This window comes from Ochotona curzoniae, unplaced genomic scaffold (assembly GCF_017591425.1).
Source record: "Ochotona curzoniae isolate NIBS_2020 unplaced genomic scaffold, NIBS_Ocur_1.0 scaffold_4701, whole genome shotgun sequence".
Taxonomy (NCBI): Eukaryota; Metazoa; Chordata; class Mammalia; order Lagomorpha; family Ochotonidae; genus Ochotona; species Ochotona curzoniae.
Genome location: NW_024467122.1, coordinates 51,914,282 through 51,931,340, shown reverse-complemented (window position 1 = coordinate 51,931,340; position 17,059 = coordinate 51,914,282). Strand labels below are relative to the sequence as shown.

Below are 17,059 nucleotides of genomic sequence, written 5' to 3'. Positions count from 1 at the left end.
AAGACCTTCCTGAAATTTTTTATAGACATTCTAGGATTAGGTACTGTAGATACCAGCCCCATTTACCTCAGTTCAATATTTATTGAATATCTATTTCTGAGCAGGCACCAAGCTGTCTACTGGGGTTATGAAGGAAAAGGAGCTTACACCTAGGATATTTGACTTACTGTTTCTAGTCTTATAAGTAATCCAGACAGGGTTGTATTAACAAGAGGAATCTCTTCCTATGGCTGTTAAATGCCACACGGGAGAGTACAACCAGTAAGAAGAGCAACTAGGCCGGTGCCATGGCCTAGCGGCTAAAATCCTCGCCTTGAACACCCAGGATCCCATATGGGCGCCAGTTCTAATCCCGGCAGCTGCACTTCCCATCCGGCTCCCTGCCTGTGGCCTGGGAAAGCAGTCGGGGACAGCCCAAAGCTTTGGGACCCTGCACCCGTGTGGGAGACCCGGATCCGCGCAGCACTGGCCGTTGGGGAGTGAATCATCGGACGGAAGATCTTCCTCTCTGTCTCTTCTCCTCTCTGTATATATTTGACTTTGCAATAAAAATAAATAATCTTAAAAAAAAAAAAGAAGAGCAACATGGGCAGTTATTCAGGTGATAACTGGAGAAAGGAGGGAGAGAAAAGAGGCAGAAAGAGAGAAAACAAAAACAAAAAACACCTAAGAAACAAAACCTCAGAGAAATAATGGAATCCAAAGACATTAGGAAAGAGGCATACTTTAAAGGTGAGATTTTCTCCCTAGATGAATATAGGGTTTCATTTTTTTATGTGTTATAAACAAGCATAGCAAAACAAAATAGGCTATTATGTCTATTTCATTGTTTTAAACCAATACACACGTTACAACATTAAAATTCTGCATTGACATGATTATAATATTTTCTTCCATTGAAATCTCCAAGGAAGCACATTACATCTCAAGTGAAGTTCTATAAAGAACTTCAAGTCCTTGGATGTGGGGGTCACAAAGGGAAGACAACTTTTTTTTTTGTCTTTGTGTTGTATATGCCCCACCTGACATACTGTGGTTTGAAGAGGTAATTTAATTCTAAAAATGCAGGATTCCCTCGGCTCCTCTGCTCCTTAGCCGCCGAAGGAGCAAGCACGCCTCCGTCTCCTTTTGTCTTACGTTCATCAAAGGAAAGAGTGAAACGGTTTTGTTAGAGTGGAGGCTTTTCTAAGGGCTAAACCGAGACACTTGAATACCTCTGCGATCCCAGCAGCTTTTCACTTAAGTAGCTCCCATAAGGCAGAGGTTCCCCAAAATAAGAGGCCTGGTCTGCCCGACTTGGGGGTTCAGCAGAAGTGGGAGGAGGCCTCCGGGTCTAGAGCAGAGGTGCCCGCATCCGCAGGTGCAGCGACTAGGATCTCGAACCCCGCCGCCTCCTGCACCCTTCTCCCAAAAGGGCGGGAACCACGGCGCTGCGGGGTGCGGACTCGGCTCCTGAAACCGAGGTCAGGTGTATTTCATCAGACATCTATCCGGCCCAGTGCCCACACCTGGCCCGGGGAGAGGAAACAGCATCCATAGGAACCACCGGGGAGGTGAAGAGCCCCTAGTTAAGGACGCTAGAGGGCTGGTCCTGCTTGGCTCCGGTCCGACTGCTTTTTTGTGATTGTTTCCCCGGGCCGCCCATCATCTCAGTTTCTTATCTCGATTGGCCGTTCCGCCTGCCACTCGGTTCCGCCGCGCTGACCGCCATTGGCCGCCTCTTGATAAGGCCCCGCCCCCACGAGCTGGGCACGGGCAGTGGGGCGCCAGGGAGAGAGAGGGAGAGAGAGAGCCCGGCGTTCGCTCTGGGCTGGGGGAGGAGGTGGTGGCGGCCGAGGGGAAGAAGGAGAGAGAGGGAGGGAGGGGAAGCAGGGCCAGCGGCAGCGACGGGGTTAGGGTGATGGTGCAGGTTCCCGGGGCCCGCGCGGAGCTGCCGAGCTGAGGGGCGCCTGGTCCGGGGTCCGCAGCGCCGCCGCGTCGTTCCCGGGAACGGGCGGGAAGATGCTGAGCAGGTTGATGAGCGGCAGCAGCAGGAGCCTGGAGCGCGAGTACAGCTGCACCGTGCGGCTGCTGGACGACAGCGAGTACACCTGCACCATCCAGGTCAGCGCCGCGCCGGCTCGCCCGCGGGACCTTGTCCTCTCCAAGTCTCCCGAGTCCGGCCAACTTGGCAGCCGCTCTGGGTGGAGGGAGCGAGAGGGGTGGTGGTGGTGGTGGTGGTGGTCGCCGCCGCAGCCCCGGCGCTGCGCTTTGTCCGGCTCTTGGCTGCGGCGGAGTGCCCCGGTGCAGGTCGCCCTTGCTGGAGCCGGGGGCAACCTGGTGCGGAGGAGTCCCAGGCGGTCCCGAACCCCGACCTTCTCCCCTGTCTGCGCTCCTCTCTGGCGGTGGGAGCCGCGTCCCGGTTCCCGGAGCCCGCCTTGGGGTGGGGAGCGCCTCAGAGGGAGGCTGGCAGGGTGCGCGAGCTGCTTCTTGGGGGGGCCCGCCCCGTCGCGGGGCGCTTGTTTGGGCTCTCCGGTGGGGCAGGAGCTGCTGGCTGGCGAGTCTTTACCTCCAAATGGTTGGAAAGATCGTGGTTTATGTCATAAATCCGCCCCCCGCCCCCCGCTTCCCAGCGTTGTGAGTCAGAGCCCTCAGAAGGTAGAACTGAACGGGCAGCCCATGCAGAGTGGCCTATTGAAGGGAGCCCAGCCCTGTCCGGGCTCCTGAGGGTTAGCCCCCAATCCCGCTTTTTTTTTTTTTTGGCTCCCCACATCTTATTGTGCGTGTGTGTATTGGGTGTGGGGTGGTGGTAATTCTGAGGGGGCGTGAGGTCAAGATTTTAGCAACAAGTCTCAGCGAAATGGGAGCCAGGGGGCGACTTAGCCCAAACATCAACAATACGACGCTGCTACTCAGCCTGGTATGTGGGAAAGGAAAAAAAAAATCCCCCCTTGCCCCCCAACGCCTGGCCCGGGCTCCTTCCCTCGTGCTGTGCGGCGCGTCGGGAGTAGTAGTCGGTCCCGGGAAGGCAGCCTCACAGCCCTGTCTGCTCCTCTGTAAAGTCGGAGACAGACACCAAACATTCACCCCTGTTCCGGGAGGATCCTGCGCTTCTCGCCGGAAATTGCTCTGTGAGGAGAGGCAAATTGACGGACCCGGAGGGGTCTCACCTGATGCCTCGCCTTTGCCGCCAGAGACCGGCGGCGGCGTCTCTGGGCTGGGATGTATCCAGGTCCCTTATGCTCGTGGTCTCCTGCCCCTCCTCACCACGCCCCTACCCTACACCCCGTTTTGAAATGATCATTATTTATTTATTTTTGCTGACAGTGCTCAATCGCGGCAGAGAGCGGTGTGTGAGAAAGACGCTGGGTAGTGTGAGGGAGCCTCTGTGCCCTGCCGACTCGGCGCTGCCAGCCGCGGGCTCCTTCAGGCCCCTCCGCCCCCGACCCGGGCCGGCGCTGGGCACCAGTGCTGACCGCTGCCTGGGATCTGGAGGCCCCTGTTCTTCAAGCTAGCCATCTCGTGAAAGGATGTTTGTAGTGGAATTGTGCTAGAGAGATGCTCTTTATGATATCCCTGCTGAATGAGTGCCACGCTACTTTTTTTTGTTTCTGTCGTATCACGGTGCCGTGCACAGGTTTTTGTTGTTGTTTTTTGTTTCGGTAGAGGAGGTGGGGAAAAAAGAGACCACATTGAAGGGGTTTCTTTGCTATTTGCATACATGGAGAGCTTTGAAAGTCTTCCTCCTTTTGTCTTACCATTTAAAGCATTTGCACAATAGCGTGTCAAGGGCAATGGGAGCTTTAGGACTTGGTGAGTCCTAAGAATACTTTGTGGCTATGTGATAAAATAGGATTTCTGGGGCAGGTCATTAACTTTTGCTGAGGTATAAAGCACACAAATGAAACATTCACATCACCGCGCCACTGGGCATGAGAGCCTGATGGTTTTAAGGCACTGTGATAAGGCAACCAGTTTTTCCCAATTAGTGGAACCTGTGAGCATGTGATCGGTTTTATAATTGTGGATTTTTCAATCACCGTTAAGAAAAGGGATATTCTTAAGTTAACCAGGATGTATTGGATTTATGCTTCTGTGTCCTACTGTGGTTTTATTTGTTTCCTGCTGCTCTTCTTTTACATGATTGCAATTGAATGTTATTTAATAATTGAGCTTGATGTAATGTGGTAACTCATAGTGCTCACTGTCTAGACAGCGTTAATGGTTGTGCCTTATGATTTCTGTGTGGAATCTAAAAAAGCATAGAATTCTAAAGTATAATGTGATGTTGCATTATTTGACAACACCATTCTGAATTGCTTTTGTCTTCAGCCAAGAGAGAAGAGGTTTAAAAAAAGACAGTCTCTTACATGAAATTAGTAATTTTTTGCATATAGCTTTTTTGAACATTTTACAAATTGAGATTTCTTTACCAACTTTTCCTCTTGTACATTTCTATAATGTATGTGTATGTGTGTGTGTGTGTGTGTGTGAGTGTATGAACATGTGTGTTTGGCAAAAACTGGGCTTTTAAGTTGGTAAGGAAAAGATCTGTGAGCTTGTCATTAGGGTAAGTAACCTTAGCCTTTTAGGCATGGAAGTCCTGCATATTTTTAATTTTGGGGTGTGACAGTTTGAGCTCCCTTAAAGTGTATGCTACAGTTCTGTTTAAATAAAATGTGTGTTTTAGAAAGATTTTTGTGCCTCTTCAGATAATGAGAGATCACTTAGGATATTCCAGAATCAGAAATGTATCACTAATTGGAATCATGTTAGCCACGTTTGGTAGATTTCATTTGTAGGAAATTCAAAGTATGAGTCTAGCCTTTCATAATGCAGCACTTACACTGATCTGGCGTTTAGGATGTGATTATTAAAGTAATGAAAGTGTTTTATGTCTTCTCAGTGAAGGTTGCCACAGCTACCAGATTGTTTCTTCATACTTTCTGATGTGTAAATATGCGTGTAGACCATGAGAAGTGAAAGTATATATAGGAGGGTTTAGTATAATTGCTCCCCTGTGAAGAATATGGTTAGCAGTCTCCTGACAGTTTTGAAGGTCATTGCTTTATAAGTGCAGATCTGGGCCAGTTTTTCACTTATCTGCTTCGTTTGTGTCTATCTGTATTTATTTTGTATTTAACACCTTACTTTGCTGTTTTATTTGGGAAAATAGGAAAAATGAGACAGTTAAGTATCTAGATTTCTGAATGGAGTCATTAATTTCAATGCCTACAAATGTGATATCCTACGGAGTATATTTTAAACAGATTATAAAGTCTATCAGTTTTAAGAATAGATATTGTAAAATGTCTAGTAGAAATATATATTGGAAAAGCATATATATTTTTCAAGCCAGAAATCTTAATCACTTTTTTTTTTTTTTGTGATCACTGAAAGGTAGAGCAACCCTAGAAATAAATTTTTTACTGGGGGCACATTGAAGTAACTGATTAAGCAGCTGAGTTAAATTAGCTTTTGCAGTTGAATAAGAATCTATTATAAGTGACATGTGTGTGCAGAGGCAGTTCTGCAGTAGACCCACTATTCAATTTTAACTGCGTCCCCACCACTTAGGTAGGGGTAAGGGAGGGAGAGAAGGAACAGAACCCGTGTTTGTTGGGCATTGTTTGTTCATTTCCTTCACAACACCATTATGGATTGTTTAAATATCTGCTGTACCAGGTGAGGGAAGTAGGATTGTGGATTGATGAGAGAACCATGTTTGTTAAAGGGCTGTGTATACTAAGCTTCTGTTAGGTGTTTTTTGTTTGTTTTTAACATTTATTTATTTTTGTTGGCAAGGCAGATTTGCAGAGAGAAGGAGAGACAGTAAGATCCTCTGTGTGCTGGGTCACTCTTCAGATGGCCACAACTGCCACATTGTGCTGTTCTGAAGCCAGGAGCCTCATCTGGGTCTCCTACAGGAGTGCAGGGGCCCAAGAACTTAGGCCATTCTTCTCTGCCCTTGCAGGCTGTAAGCACAGAGCTGGATGGGAATTAGAGCAGCTAGGACACAAACTTACTTGCAAGAGGATTGCCTGGTTGAGACATTGTGCTGGGTTCTCAGGTGTTTTACTTAACACCAACCATGTGGTGGGTAGGTGGTATAATTTCTATATTATAGCGGAAAGAACAAGTCCAGGAAGCAAAGGAACATGCACAATGTTAGAGCCAATGCATTTAAACTCTATTCTTTTTTCTTTTTTTCTTTTTTTAAGGGTTTATTTTATTTCTATTGTAAAGTCAGATATACAGAGAGGAGAGAGAGGGGAAGATCTTCCATCCGCTGATTCACTCCTCACATAGCTGCAAAGGCTGGAGTTGAGCCAATCCGAAGCCAGGAGCTTTTTCTGGGTCTCCCACATGGGTGCAGGGTCCCAAGGTTTTGGCCCATACCCCCCTTGCTTTCCCAGGCCATAAGCAGGGAGCTGGATGGGAAGCAGGGCTGCTGGGATTAGAACTGGCGCCCATATGGGATTCCGGTGTGTGAGAGGCAAGGCCTTTAGCCACTAGACTACCATGCTGGGCTCGATCTGTTTCTTAATTCCATTTTTTTCCCTCTCTTCTGTCTTGTCTGATCGACTCACCTTTCTACCTTAAATTTTTTCATTTACACAGTAGGAATGTTAATGCTTATTTCATAGTAAAGAGAAAAAAGTTTTTAAAATCACTAAAAATAAGAAACAAACTAATGTACTGTATGTTGTGTCTTGTAGTGAAATAAAAAACTAAAATTTGGAAATGCTTTACTTGTTTTAGGAGAATAAATCAACTTGAGTCTTAAATCTTCATAAAATAGTTTAATAGTCTCAGTAAAATTGTGAACTCCCAGACTGGAGAGGAGGTATTTATCCTAGTGGATCAGGCGCCTGTGTCCACATGGGAGTGCCTGGGTTTGATTGCAGCTCAGTTCCTGACACAGCTGTGACTTGTAACCAGGACCATGAGGAACGTTAGTGACAGCTCAGGTAGTTGTGTTCTTGACACCTATATTGGAGACCTGGGTTGAGTCTTTTGCAGCTTCAGACTAGTACAACCATATGGGTCTTTGGGGGAGAGAACTAGCTGATGTGTGTGTTTTTTCTATTTGTCCAATCTTCCGTCTCTCAGATTAAAAAACAAAAGTTTCAGTCTGGGATAACTTGATTCTTTGTTAGTACTTTTTAAAAATTTGAGTTCATGTGTGCTGACTCTATAATTGATGTGATCCTTGGCATTTCTTCCTGGACTGTGATTCATCTTCTAATAATTTCTGCTTCATATATGGCAAGTTAAATCCTTTAATTAATCCATTAAGACAAAAAGAATATTGTGAGAGAATTAGGATAATTGTATTCAGAGCAAAAAAATGGAAAGATGATGTGTTTTCATGAATATTAATTTTTAAAAAAATTAACAGGTAATTATGTTGTCTCAGGGTCAGCATAATAGCAAGTCAGACTCAAACTCTTGAAACCAAGATAATTTCAGAGTAAATTTCTAAAATTCTAAAAGCATTTGTATTGTTTCTTAATTTCTGTGCTAAATATTGTATCAAGTTAATGCAGTTCAGCCTTTGGAGTACAGAAGGCAAAGTCCAGACAGGCAGTTATGCTCTCATTGTTTTTCTCTTTGTAGTGCTTATGTTTAAAGTGTCAGCGGCATCCATGAGAAATGCAGAAGCTTTCGCCACATCAGATTTTACTCATGGGTATTTGTATGAATTTGCAGTCTATTAAACGCTTGGAATGACTATGCTAGATGAGGCAGTTCAACATAGTGTGTAATGAAGGAGCATGTGGTTTTGAATCCTCTGTTATATTGCACAGAAACGCATTTGTCCTGATCGTGCCATTGTTTGTATCAAGCTTTTTTTTTTTTTTTTTTTTTTTTTTTTTTTTTTTTATTGGAAAGGCGGATATACAGAGAGGAGAGACAGAGAGGAAGATCTTCCGTCCGATGATTCACTCCCCAAGTGAGCGCAACGGGCCGATACTATGCCGATCCGAAGCCAGGAGCCTCTTCCGGGTCTCCCACGCGGGTGCAGGGTCCCAAAGCCTTGGGCTGTCCTCGACTGCTTTCCCGGGCCACAGGCAGGGAGCTGGAAGGGAAGCGAGGCTGCCGGGATTAGAACCGGCGCCCATATGGGATCCCGGGCGTGCAAGGCGAGGACTTAACCACTTGCGCCACCGCGCCGGGCCCTGTTTGTATCAAGCTTTAAAAAAATTTCCAAAATAGTCAGCCACAACCCAAAGATAGAAACAGCCATTTTTTAATGTGTTTGAAGTGGCTTATGTATAGGTATGAAAAATGTATAACCTAAAATAAGCAGCATTGGTGTGATTATTTCCAATGATGTAATAATTATTAAAATAAAATATTCTGGATTATTTTAAGAAGTTTCTTTAAAAACCTGTACAAGGCAGAGAGAGTGAGGGCAAGTATACTTCCTCATTGGCTGCTTGTCTGCCATCCCAATGCTGTGCTGGGTGGCAGGAGTACAACTGCCTGAGCCATCGCCTATACCTCCCAGAAATCTGCAGCGGGAACCAGAGCCAGGACCTGCCCTCAATGGGATGTGCACATCTTCCCTGGAGTCTGAGTTGCTAGGTCAAACGCTGTGCCAGAACTTTGTAGGGTAGATTATACTTTAGAATATAGAAAGGAGAGTAAGAGAAAGCTGCAACTTTTTACAAATCCTGAGAATTATAGTGCCTTGTTCCATGTCTTATGTACTTATAATCTAGTAAATATTTTTTATTTGTTTGTGCTGTGTAATTCTTGTGTTAACATTTAAAAATTAATTTTTATTGGAAAGGCAGACTTACAGAGAGCAGAGACAGAGATCTTCCATCTCATGATTCATTCCCCAAATGACTCATAATGGCTGGAATTGAGCCAGGAGCTTCCTCCTGGTCTCCCACGTGAGTACAGGGTCCCAAGGCTTTGACCCATCTTCCCCTGCTTTCCCAGGCCATAAGCAGGGAGCTGGATGGGAAGCAGGGGTAACTGGGACATGAACTAGTGACCATATTGGATGCTTTCAGGCAGAGAATTAGCCAGTTGAATCATCCTGCCAGCCCTTAAATTTTCTTACATCTGAAAACAATAAGCATTTTCTAATAGTTCTACAATCTGTTCACTAGGTTAAACTTATCACACTCCAATTTATTTTGTTCTGCAATTCTTCTCCCTGATGAGAAGTACAGTATATCCATGTGGTATTTATGAAACCTTTGGAGGACTCTGATAACTTTCTGTAATTATCTTTTGTTGTATTAGTGGAACCCCAGTCTGTATCGCTCCTGTGACTTTTTAGTCTGTCATATAGAGTGTCAAGCCTTTAGGTCTCCCCTTCCTCCTGGTCTCTGCAGGTTTTAATGGGCTCAGATCAAATGAATACTATGCAGCTATGCTTCATGTAGTGTTAGAAGTCTGCCAGAACTGCCATCTTGAGCATTACACATCATCATAATAGAAATCTTTGCTTGTTTCCCTTAAGTCATTACTGCGTAAAACAGGATTTAGATCTCACAGCCTCATTTGCAACCCTTGGCTCCATAGAAAATGAACTGTGCTCCCCAACGTTTTGTCTACTTGAAGCTGAATTCATCGTGGTCATCTCATCTGCTGCAGGGGCTGATCTGCAGACCCTGTCTCAAGGAGTAGGTTTACATGGTTGCTCTTTTCTCAGTTGTGCCTAGCCAGGGCTTATGCTGTGAAAGAGCGCTGACAGCAACCCTATGTAGACTTTATTTCTCACTAACTCAGCGCTTAAAGTTCTGTTTGCTTGGAGGCCAGGTGTCATTTACTGCCCTTCTGTTTATTAGCCTGACCCAGGGCTTAGGCCAACTGCCATAATAGTTTGTCTATGCAGATAAGAGATTTGAAGATAAGGAAAGGAAAGCATTTTCATTTCCATGTTGGGGAGTGAATTATGCTCCTCCTAAGAGAATGAAACTTGTGTACATTGGAGTAATTGAAACATCTCCTATTACCTTAAAACTCTAGACCTTGGTGACCAATATAACTCTTCAAACATTTACAAATATTTTTAAATGTTGGTATAGCTGAAGATAGACTAGGGAGAATGGAGTGTGCATATTTCCAACCTCCAATTTCATTGAGAAGTTAAACCCTAGATTTATATTGAGACCTTATTACTGCCCAAGGCCGCCATGTGATCCTCATTATTGCTGTCAATATTTTAATGAAGATAAGACTTTTTTGAACTTTAACCAATTTTAATAGCTTTTTTTTTTTTAATTTGAAAGATTTAGAGAAACAGGTTGAGAGCTTATTTGCTGGCTCACTTCTTGGATGCTCTCAACGGACTGGGGAATAATGTGGATTGTAGGAACTCAATTATTTAAGCATTCATTGCTATCTCCTAGTGTCTGCATTGGCAGGAGGCTGGAGTCAGGAGCTAGGGCTCCTTCATCCTCGTCTTTTTATTTTTTTAGAGTCATACTTGAAAAAGAAGATCTTCCATCCACTGGTTCTCTGTCCAGGTGGCTGCAATGGCCGGGTCTGAGCCAGCCTAAAGCCAGGAACTGTAAAAATGGTAGGGGTTCAGACACTCAGGTTGGCTTTCACTACTTTTTCTGGGCCATTAGAGGGGAGCTAGATTGAAAGTGGAGATGTTGGGACATGAAACAGTGCTCATAAAGGATGCAAACATATGAGGTAGCAGCTTTATCTGTTATGCCTAAATGCTGGTTCTTTCAATTGCTTATTTCTAAGAGTGATGTTTTACTTTATGGTCTAACTTCCCTGCTTTGTATTTTGGATTTGGAAAAGGAACTTGTAAAGATTCCTAGATTCTAATTCTCCTTGGTTTTGCCTGCTACCATCAGACTAAAAACAACTTGTGTGAATCAAGTTCTCTAAGGAGATCCTTCCGTGCCATGCTCTTACAGGCAAAATAATTGGACCACATGCTTGGCAACCTCTGAGTTTATATACAATAGCTCCATTCACTTGTCTACAGAAAACATCTCTTTGACAGTGATTATTGCTTTCAATTCCCTCTGCTCTACTTGTGACTCCTGTATTATCATGATCTCATACATTGGTTTGCATTTAGAGGCACCCTGGACCACTCCAGAAATCCTTTAGGACAGCTCTGTGTTAATGAGCATTTAAAAGCCACAGAGAACTGCTGTCCGCTAAGGGAAATAATTCAAATCTAGCTGTCCTCCTGCCTGATTCAAGTCATCTTACTTTGTCACAACTTGGGCTTTTTTTCCTTTTGTAGGAGTTGTGAACCCTGCTGAAAACGCGTACAGTAGAATAAGGGGTTGGTTAAGACAGTGAGCCTCAAACTGCGGCTCCTGGATGAGAAGCATCAGTATCACCTTAGTAATTGCTGAAACTGCAGATTTATGGTTGCCTTTCAGACCTGCTGACTAAGCAAGTCAGTGATGGAGCACAGAAGTTTGTTTTAAGAAGCTAAGGTTTGAGGTTTACTATTTCTGGGTGATTGAGATATTTAGTGGGTAAAAATTGATGTCTTGTTTGATTGATTAGATATAAAAGACAAGGGAATAGGATAAATGAATTAATCCCATGTTAAAAAATTTACTTTCATTGTTTATTTTAAAGGCAGAGAAAAAAAGACCTTTTTAAAGATTTATTTTTATTGGAAAGTCCAGGTATACAGAGAGGGAGGAGAAATAGAGAGGAAGACCTTCCATCTGTTGATTCACTCCCCAAGCAGCCACAACAGATGAAGCTAAGCCATTCTGAAGCCAGAAGCCTGGAGCTTCTTCAGGATCTCTCACATAGGTGCAGAGTTCCAAGGCTTTGGGCTGTCCTCAATTGCTTTCCCAAGCCACAGCAGGGAGCTGGATGGAAAGTGGGACTGCCGGGATTAGAACCGGTACTCATATGGAATCCCCATGTGTGCAAGGCAAGGACTTTAGACGCTAGGCTATTGTGCCAGGCCTGAAAGACACTTTTTTCATCAGTAGGCTCATTTTCCCAATACCTGCAACAGTTAGAGCTTGGCTCTGGGTTTGCAGGGACTCAGGTACTTGAGCCATCATTTACTATCTCCCAAGATGTGAGTTAGCAGGAAGCTGGAATTTGAAGCAGAGGTGGGACTTGAACCCAGGCACTTCAATGTGTAATGTGGATATACTGAGAAATGCCTTAATTGTCATATCAGATAACCATGAATCTCATATTTGTAGCTTTGGATTTGTTTCTGTATGACCTTAACTGGTTTTCAGTTCTTGAAAGGTAAAAGCTAAGCATTTCCTCACCCCCAGAAATTCATACCTATCTACAAATAGGATTCAAAAGATTCTTTTGTTTGTTTTAAAGATTTATATATTTTAATTGGAAAGTCAGATATTCAGAGTGGGGGAGAAACAGAGAGGAAGATCTTCAATCAAATGATTCACTCTCCAAGTGGCCGCAGTGGCCAGACTGAGCTGATCTGAAGCCAGGAACCTGTAGCTTCTTCCGGGTCTCCCATGCGGGTGCAGGGTGCCAAGGCTTTGGGCCATCTTTGACTGCTTTCCTAGGCCACAAGCAGAGAGCTGGATGGGAAGCAGGGCTGCTGGAATTAGAACCGGCGTCCATATGGGATCCTGGGTGTATAAGGTGAGCACTTTAGCCACAAGGCTACTGTACCAGGCCCAGGATTTAGAAGATTGTAAAGTTGTTTTACCAGTGTACTACTGTATTTGTTGGTTAGCTTTTTTAGGAGTAGGGAGAGGATTCTCCTATGGTCTATGCATATTTACTGATTATGAATTTGTTTTCAAACATTTTCTTCATAAGTTAAGCACTGAAGGAAAAGGAAGAGTAAGAACCTCTGCTGTGCAAGTACTAACTTGTTAGGGTTTGCAAACAAATACCAGAATGTAAACATCAGAGGATTCAAGGATAAGACAAGGTAATGTGCTTGTGGCGGTACAGGTGTTGCAAGGAACTTCACAGGTGGGGATGTACTCCAAAGTTACTACATATTTTATGAAGGAGTTGAGATTTCAACCAGGTTGTAAAACTGCCAAAAGCAGAAAATAGGTTGTGGGGATGGGTAAAGGGCTTCTCATACTGACTTCACAGCAGGTTACTTAAGCTAAAAATGTCAGGTCTTTAGTTTTTTCTTTAGTATGTTTAACTGACTGACTCTGGTATAGTTGAATTAAACAACAGAAGTTGATTTGCATGGGGAAAATTACTGTCAGCAAATTTTAGTCATTTCAATACTTGACATGCTGAGAGGAGTTGATCCAAACTAAAAATAAATTGTATGAGGCTGCTGTGGAATTAAGTCTCATTCTGAAGCGCTCTAACACCAACTAAGGTTTTTCACAAAGCAATGGCATCATACAATGTAGATTCAGAATTCAGTCCTAATTTTGTGACTGCAGCAACTACATGTGAATTGTATTTTCAACAGACCTCTTTGCTGGCACCAGTTTAATCACCTGGCAAAAAAAGAAGGAATCAGATTTCAGCAGCCTGCTGGTGGTTGAAAATCCTTTGATGGACACCATGCAGACTCAATTGTGCATTAAGTTAAGAAATCTGACCCGTGAAGCACTGAAAGGCATGTTTCAGCATCTATGTTCTTATACCCAAGTGGCCACCTTTTAGCTTCTCTAGAAGGCCAAGGTGAGCTTCCCTGGATTACTCAGTGAACCTCTGCCTGCCAACTCCCAAGTTCCCAGACCTATGCGGGTTGTACTTCTAGCCCTCAGTACGATGCCAGGCTAGAACTCTGGGGCTGGGAACCTCCAAGAAGGCGGTGTTCGGCACTTGGACAATCAGTGTTAGGCAGAATGTCAATGCTAATAGATTATTTTGCTCTGAAAATGGGAGGGGGGGAAGAAAGGATAGTTAAAGACTGATTATTAGATGACTGACAATATGGACACTTTACTTTGCTGAAGAGCTTAAGGGGGCTGGCTGTGAAGTGGTATTATGGTAGCCAGAAAATATAGCAAAGACTTACAGGGCAAAGATCTGAAAAAGGTAATAGCACATCAAGACAGCATGTCCCAGGGTACTCTCGTGTCTAGACGCTTTGATTCTACTGGTGGTAGAAAAGAGCCAAACCATCAGAAACTTCATAGGCTGACACTCAGTCCACATTCAGGCAAATTATCTCTTGCCTCCAGGCAGGTACAGAGCCTTTTTTTCCTTCTACACCCTGGTTTAAATCTAGGACGTCTAGACCCAGCCTGTTTTGGAGGATCTAAGAGGAAGAATTGGTTTCAGGATTTCCAAAGGGTTCCAAATGCTCTAACCAGAAAGTGCCTCTAAAATATTTCTTAAAAGATTAATTTATTTTTATTTGAGTGGCAGATTTATAGAGAAGGCAAGAGATCTTCCATCTGCCAGTTCACTTGCCACATAGCTGTAACGGCCAGAGGTGAGCTAATCTGAAGCCAAGATCTTCATCTAAGTCTCCCATGCGGCTGCAGGGCCAAAGCACATGGGCCATCCTGCACTGATTTCCTAGGCACATTAGCAGACAGTTGGATATGAAGTGGAGCAGCTGGTACTCAAACTGGCACCCCTGTGGGAAGGGAAGTGCATGTTGCAGATGGTGGCCTTAAACACTGACTCCAGAGCATCTTACCTATTTAGACCAAACATTCCCTAAAATGTCTAAAAGTTTTTTGAAAGAGTGATACACACAGAGACATAGAATTGTTCCATCCGTGTGCTTGTTCATCCCCCAAATGGCTACAAAAGCCAGGTATGGGTCAGGTTGAAGCTAGGAGCCAGGTATTCCATTCCTGTTTCTAACATGAGTGACGGGCCCAAGTACTTCCCAGGTGTATTACTAGGAAGCTGGATTGGACACCAGGCATCCAGAACTGGAACTGGCACTCTGATGGCAGAATGCCAGTGTCTCAGGTGGTAGCCTAATTTACCGCACCGCAAGTGATGTCCTAATCTCCAGGCCCAAATGCTTATCCAACAAGCACTTTGTATGTATTCTTCGCTTTAATCCTTTCTGTCAGCTGGAAAATGTTGTTGCTACTAATTATAGATGAGTACAATGAAATTTAGAGAGGTTAAATAACATGGTCCCAAGGAGGCTTAGTTGGAGAGTTAAACTTTGAACTCAGGTCTGGGTGGCTTCAGACTTTGTCTTATTGCTCTAGGATGAAGCAAGTCATGCAGTCTTAGGACTGCTTAAGTTAAATGCCTAACTCTAACTGCCCTTGAGACTTTGTCCTGATCATTTAACCTGTACTATGTAATATAACCCCTCATTTAGAAGATGGGATAGTTCAAATAGAGCTTTCAGTATGTTTTAACACATTCTGTAGTTCACAGGAAATTTCTTCAAGGCTTAGAAAGTGTTTTTCTTTTATAAATATAAAATTGTTTTAACTGACACATATAAAGTGTATTTAAAAGGTACTATGTGATGCTTCTGTGCATATATATGTGTGTAATGTTCAAATCAGGGCAAGCGTATTTATCTTCTCAAACACTTTGTGTGTGTGGTGAACACATTCAACATAATTTTGGAAAGCTTCAGTACATTTTTTTTAGTTTCCTATAGTTATCCTGCTGTGCAATAGAACACCAGTAAGTATTTTTCTTCTGTGGAGGACATTCTTTTTAAATGCAAATAATGCTTTTTAAAGAAAGAGATTTCAAAGGAAGGACTTAGTAACTTTTTTGAAAGATACATCTTCATTTGAAAGGCAGATTTTACTGTGAGAAGAGAAAAAGAAGTCTTCCATCTGCTGGTTCACTCCCCAAAGGCTGCAACAGGGCTGAGCTGATCCAAAGCCAGGAACCTGGAGCTTATAAGTCTCCCATGTGACTGCAGAGGCCTGAGTACATGAGCCATTTTCCACTGCTTTCCCAGGCCATCAGTATGAAGCTGGATAGGAAGTGGAGCAGCTGGGACTTGAACTGGTACCCCTATGTGATACCCCTGTGTGATACAGATGCTGAAAGGCAGGGGCTTAGTCTACTATGTCTTGTTGCTAACCTGTTGGTGACCCCTTTAGTCTGTGATGAGATCCTTCGTTTTTCAGAATACAAAATAGTTTTACATGCTTGTTCCATGCAGATCAGGTTCTGGGTGATTGACTCATACTTACCAAAATCATACAGAGATCTTTTTTCTTTATTTTGGTACTCCAAAATCTATCAATTATACCTGGGATAGTGAGCATTAGTTCTTGCCATGTTGAGGCACTGCTTTTAGAATCATAGACTTTATAACCAAATAGTCATTTTGAAGGGGTAAGGAGATCAAATGACTTTGAGGGATATTCTTCCAGATTGTGGAAAAGTCTTATAAACAAACTCTGTTCCCTAATAGAGTGCTGGTAGTTATGTATCTACCAAAATCAATTTCTCCTCCTTTCACTAGTACTTATTAAATGCCAGTAGTCTTTATTTAGCCTGTGTCCTTTCTTCCTCTGTGAGGACTGTGTCCTTCCTTCATGAAGACTGTTGTGTTTATGCTAACACAACTTTTTCTAGGTAAGCTAGTTTTTCTATTTTTTTTTAATGTAAAATCATGAGTCCTAGTCTAGAGGATACACTGTTGACTTTGATTAGACTTAGGTGCTTTTTTTTTTTTATCACTTAGGCTTAAATACCACTTTACCCCTAAACTAGTATTTTTTGCCTGATAACTTTAATTTTACATGTGAGTGTATTTTAAGCCTATTTACTTATTTCAAAAGGAGTTAAAGATCTCCCAAACACCTGCGATAGCTGGGACCAGGACAGAGCAGGTTCCCGCAGGGGTGGCAAGATCCAAGTACCTGTCACCTCCTGCCTCCCACAGTGTGCATTAGCAGGAAGCTGAGTTTGGAAAGGGAGTCAGCACTCTAACTCAGGCATGCTGATGTGAACACACTAAGTTGTATGTGTGTGCGTATATAAACATATATATATATATTTTAAGATTTGTTTGGAAAGTCAGAGTTACAGAATGAGTTCTTCTATCTTCTGGTTCGCACCCCAGATGGCTACAACAGCTGGGCTGGGCCAGGCCAAGGTCAGGCGCAAGGAACTACATCTGGATCTTCCATCTTGCTATCAAGGACCCAAAGGCTTGAGCCCTTTTCTGCCTTTCTGAGGCCGTTAGCAAGGAGCT

General features: G+C 43.7%; 1 protein-coding gene across 2 annotated transcripts in view; it reads left to right on the top strand.

The window, feature by feature from the left end:
* The first annotated feature begins 1,757 nt into the window (after positions 1–1,757).
* The window catches only part of FRMD5 (FERM domain containing 5), a 311,056-nt gene continuing 295,754 nt past the window's right edge, over positions 1,758–17,059 (top strand). For both annotated transcript variants that reach the window (XM_040968940.1, XM_040968939.1), the window contains exon 1: positions 1,758–2,103. In XM_040968940.1, the coding sequence (XP_040824874.1) occupies positions 2,002–2,103 (102 nt within the window). In that variant the 5' untranslated portion in view covers positions 1,758–2,001. The remainder of the gene's footprint in view (positions 2,104–17,059) is intronic.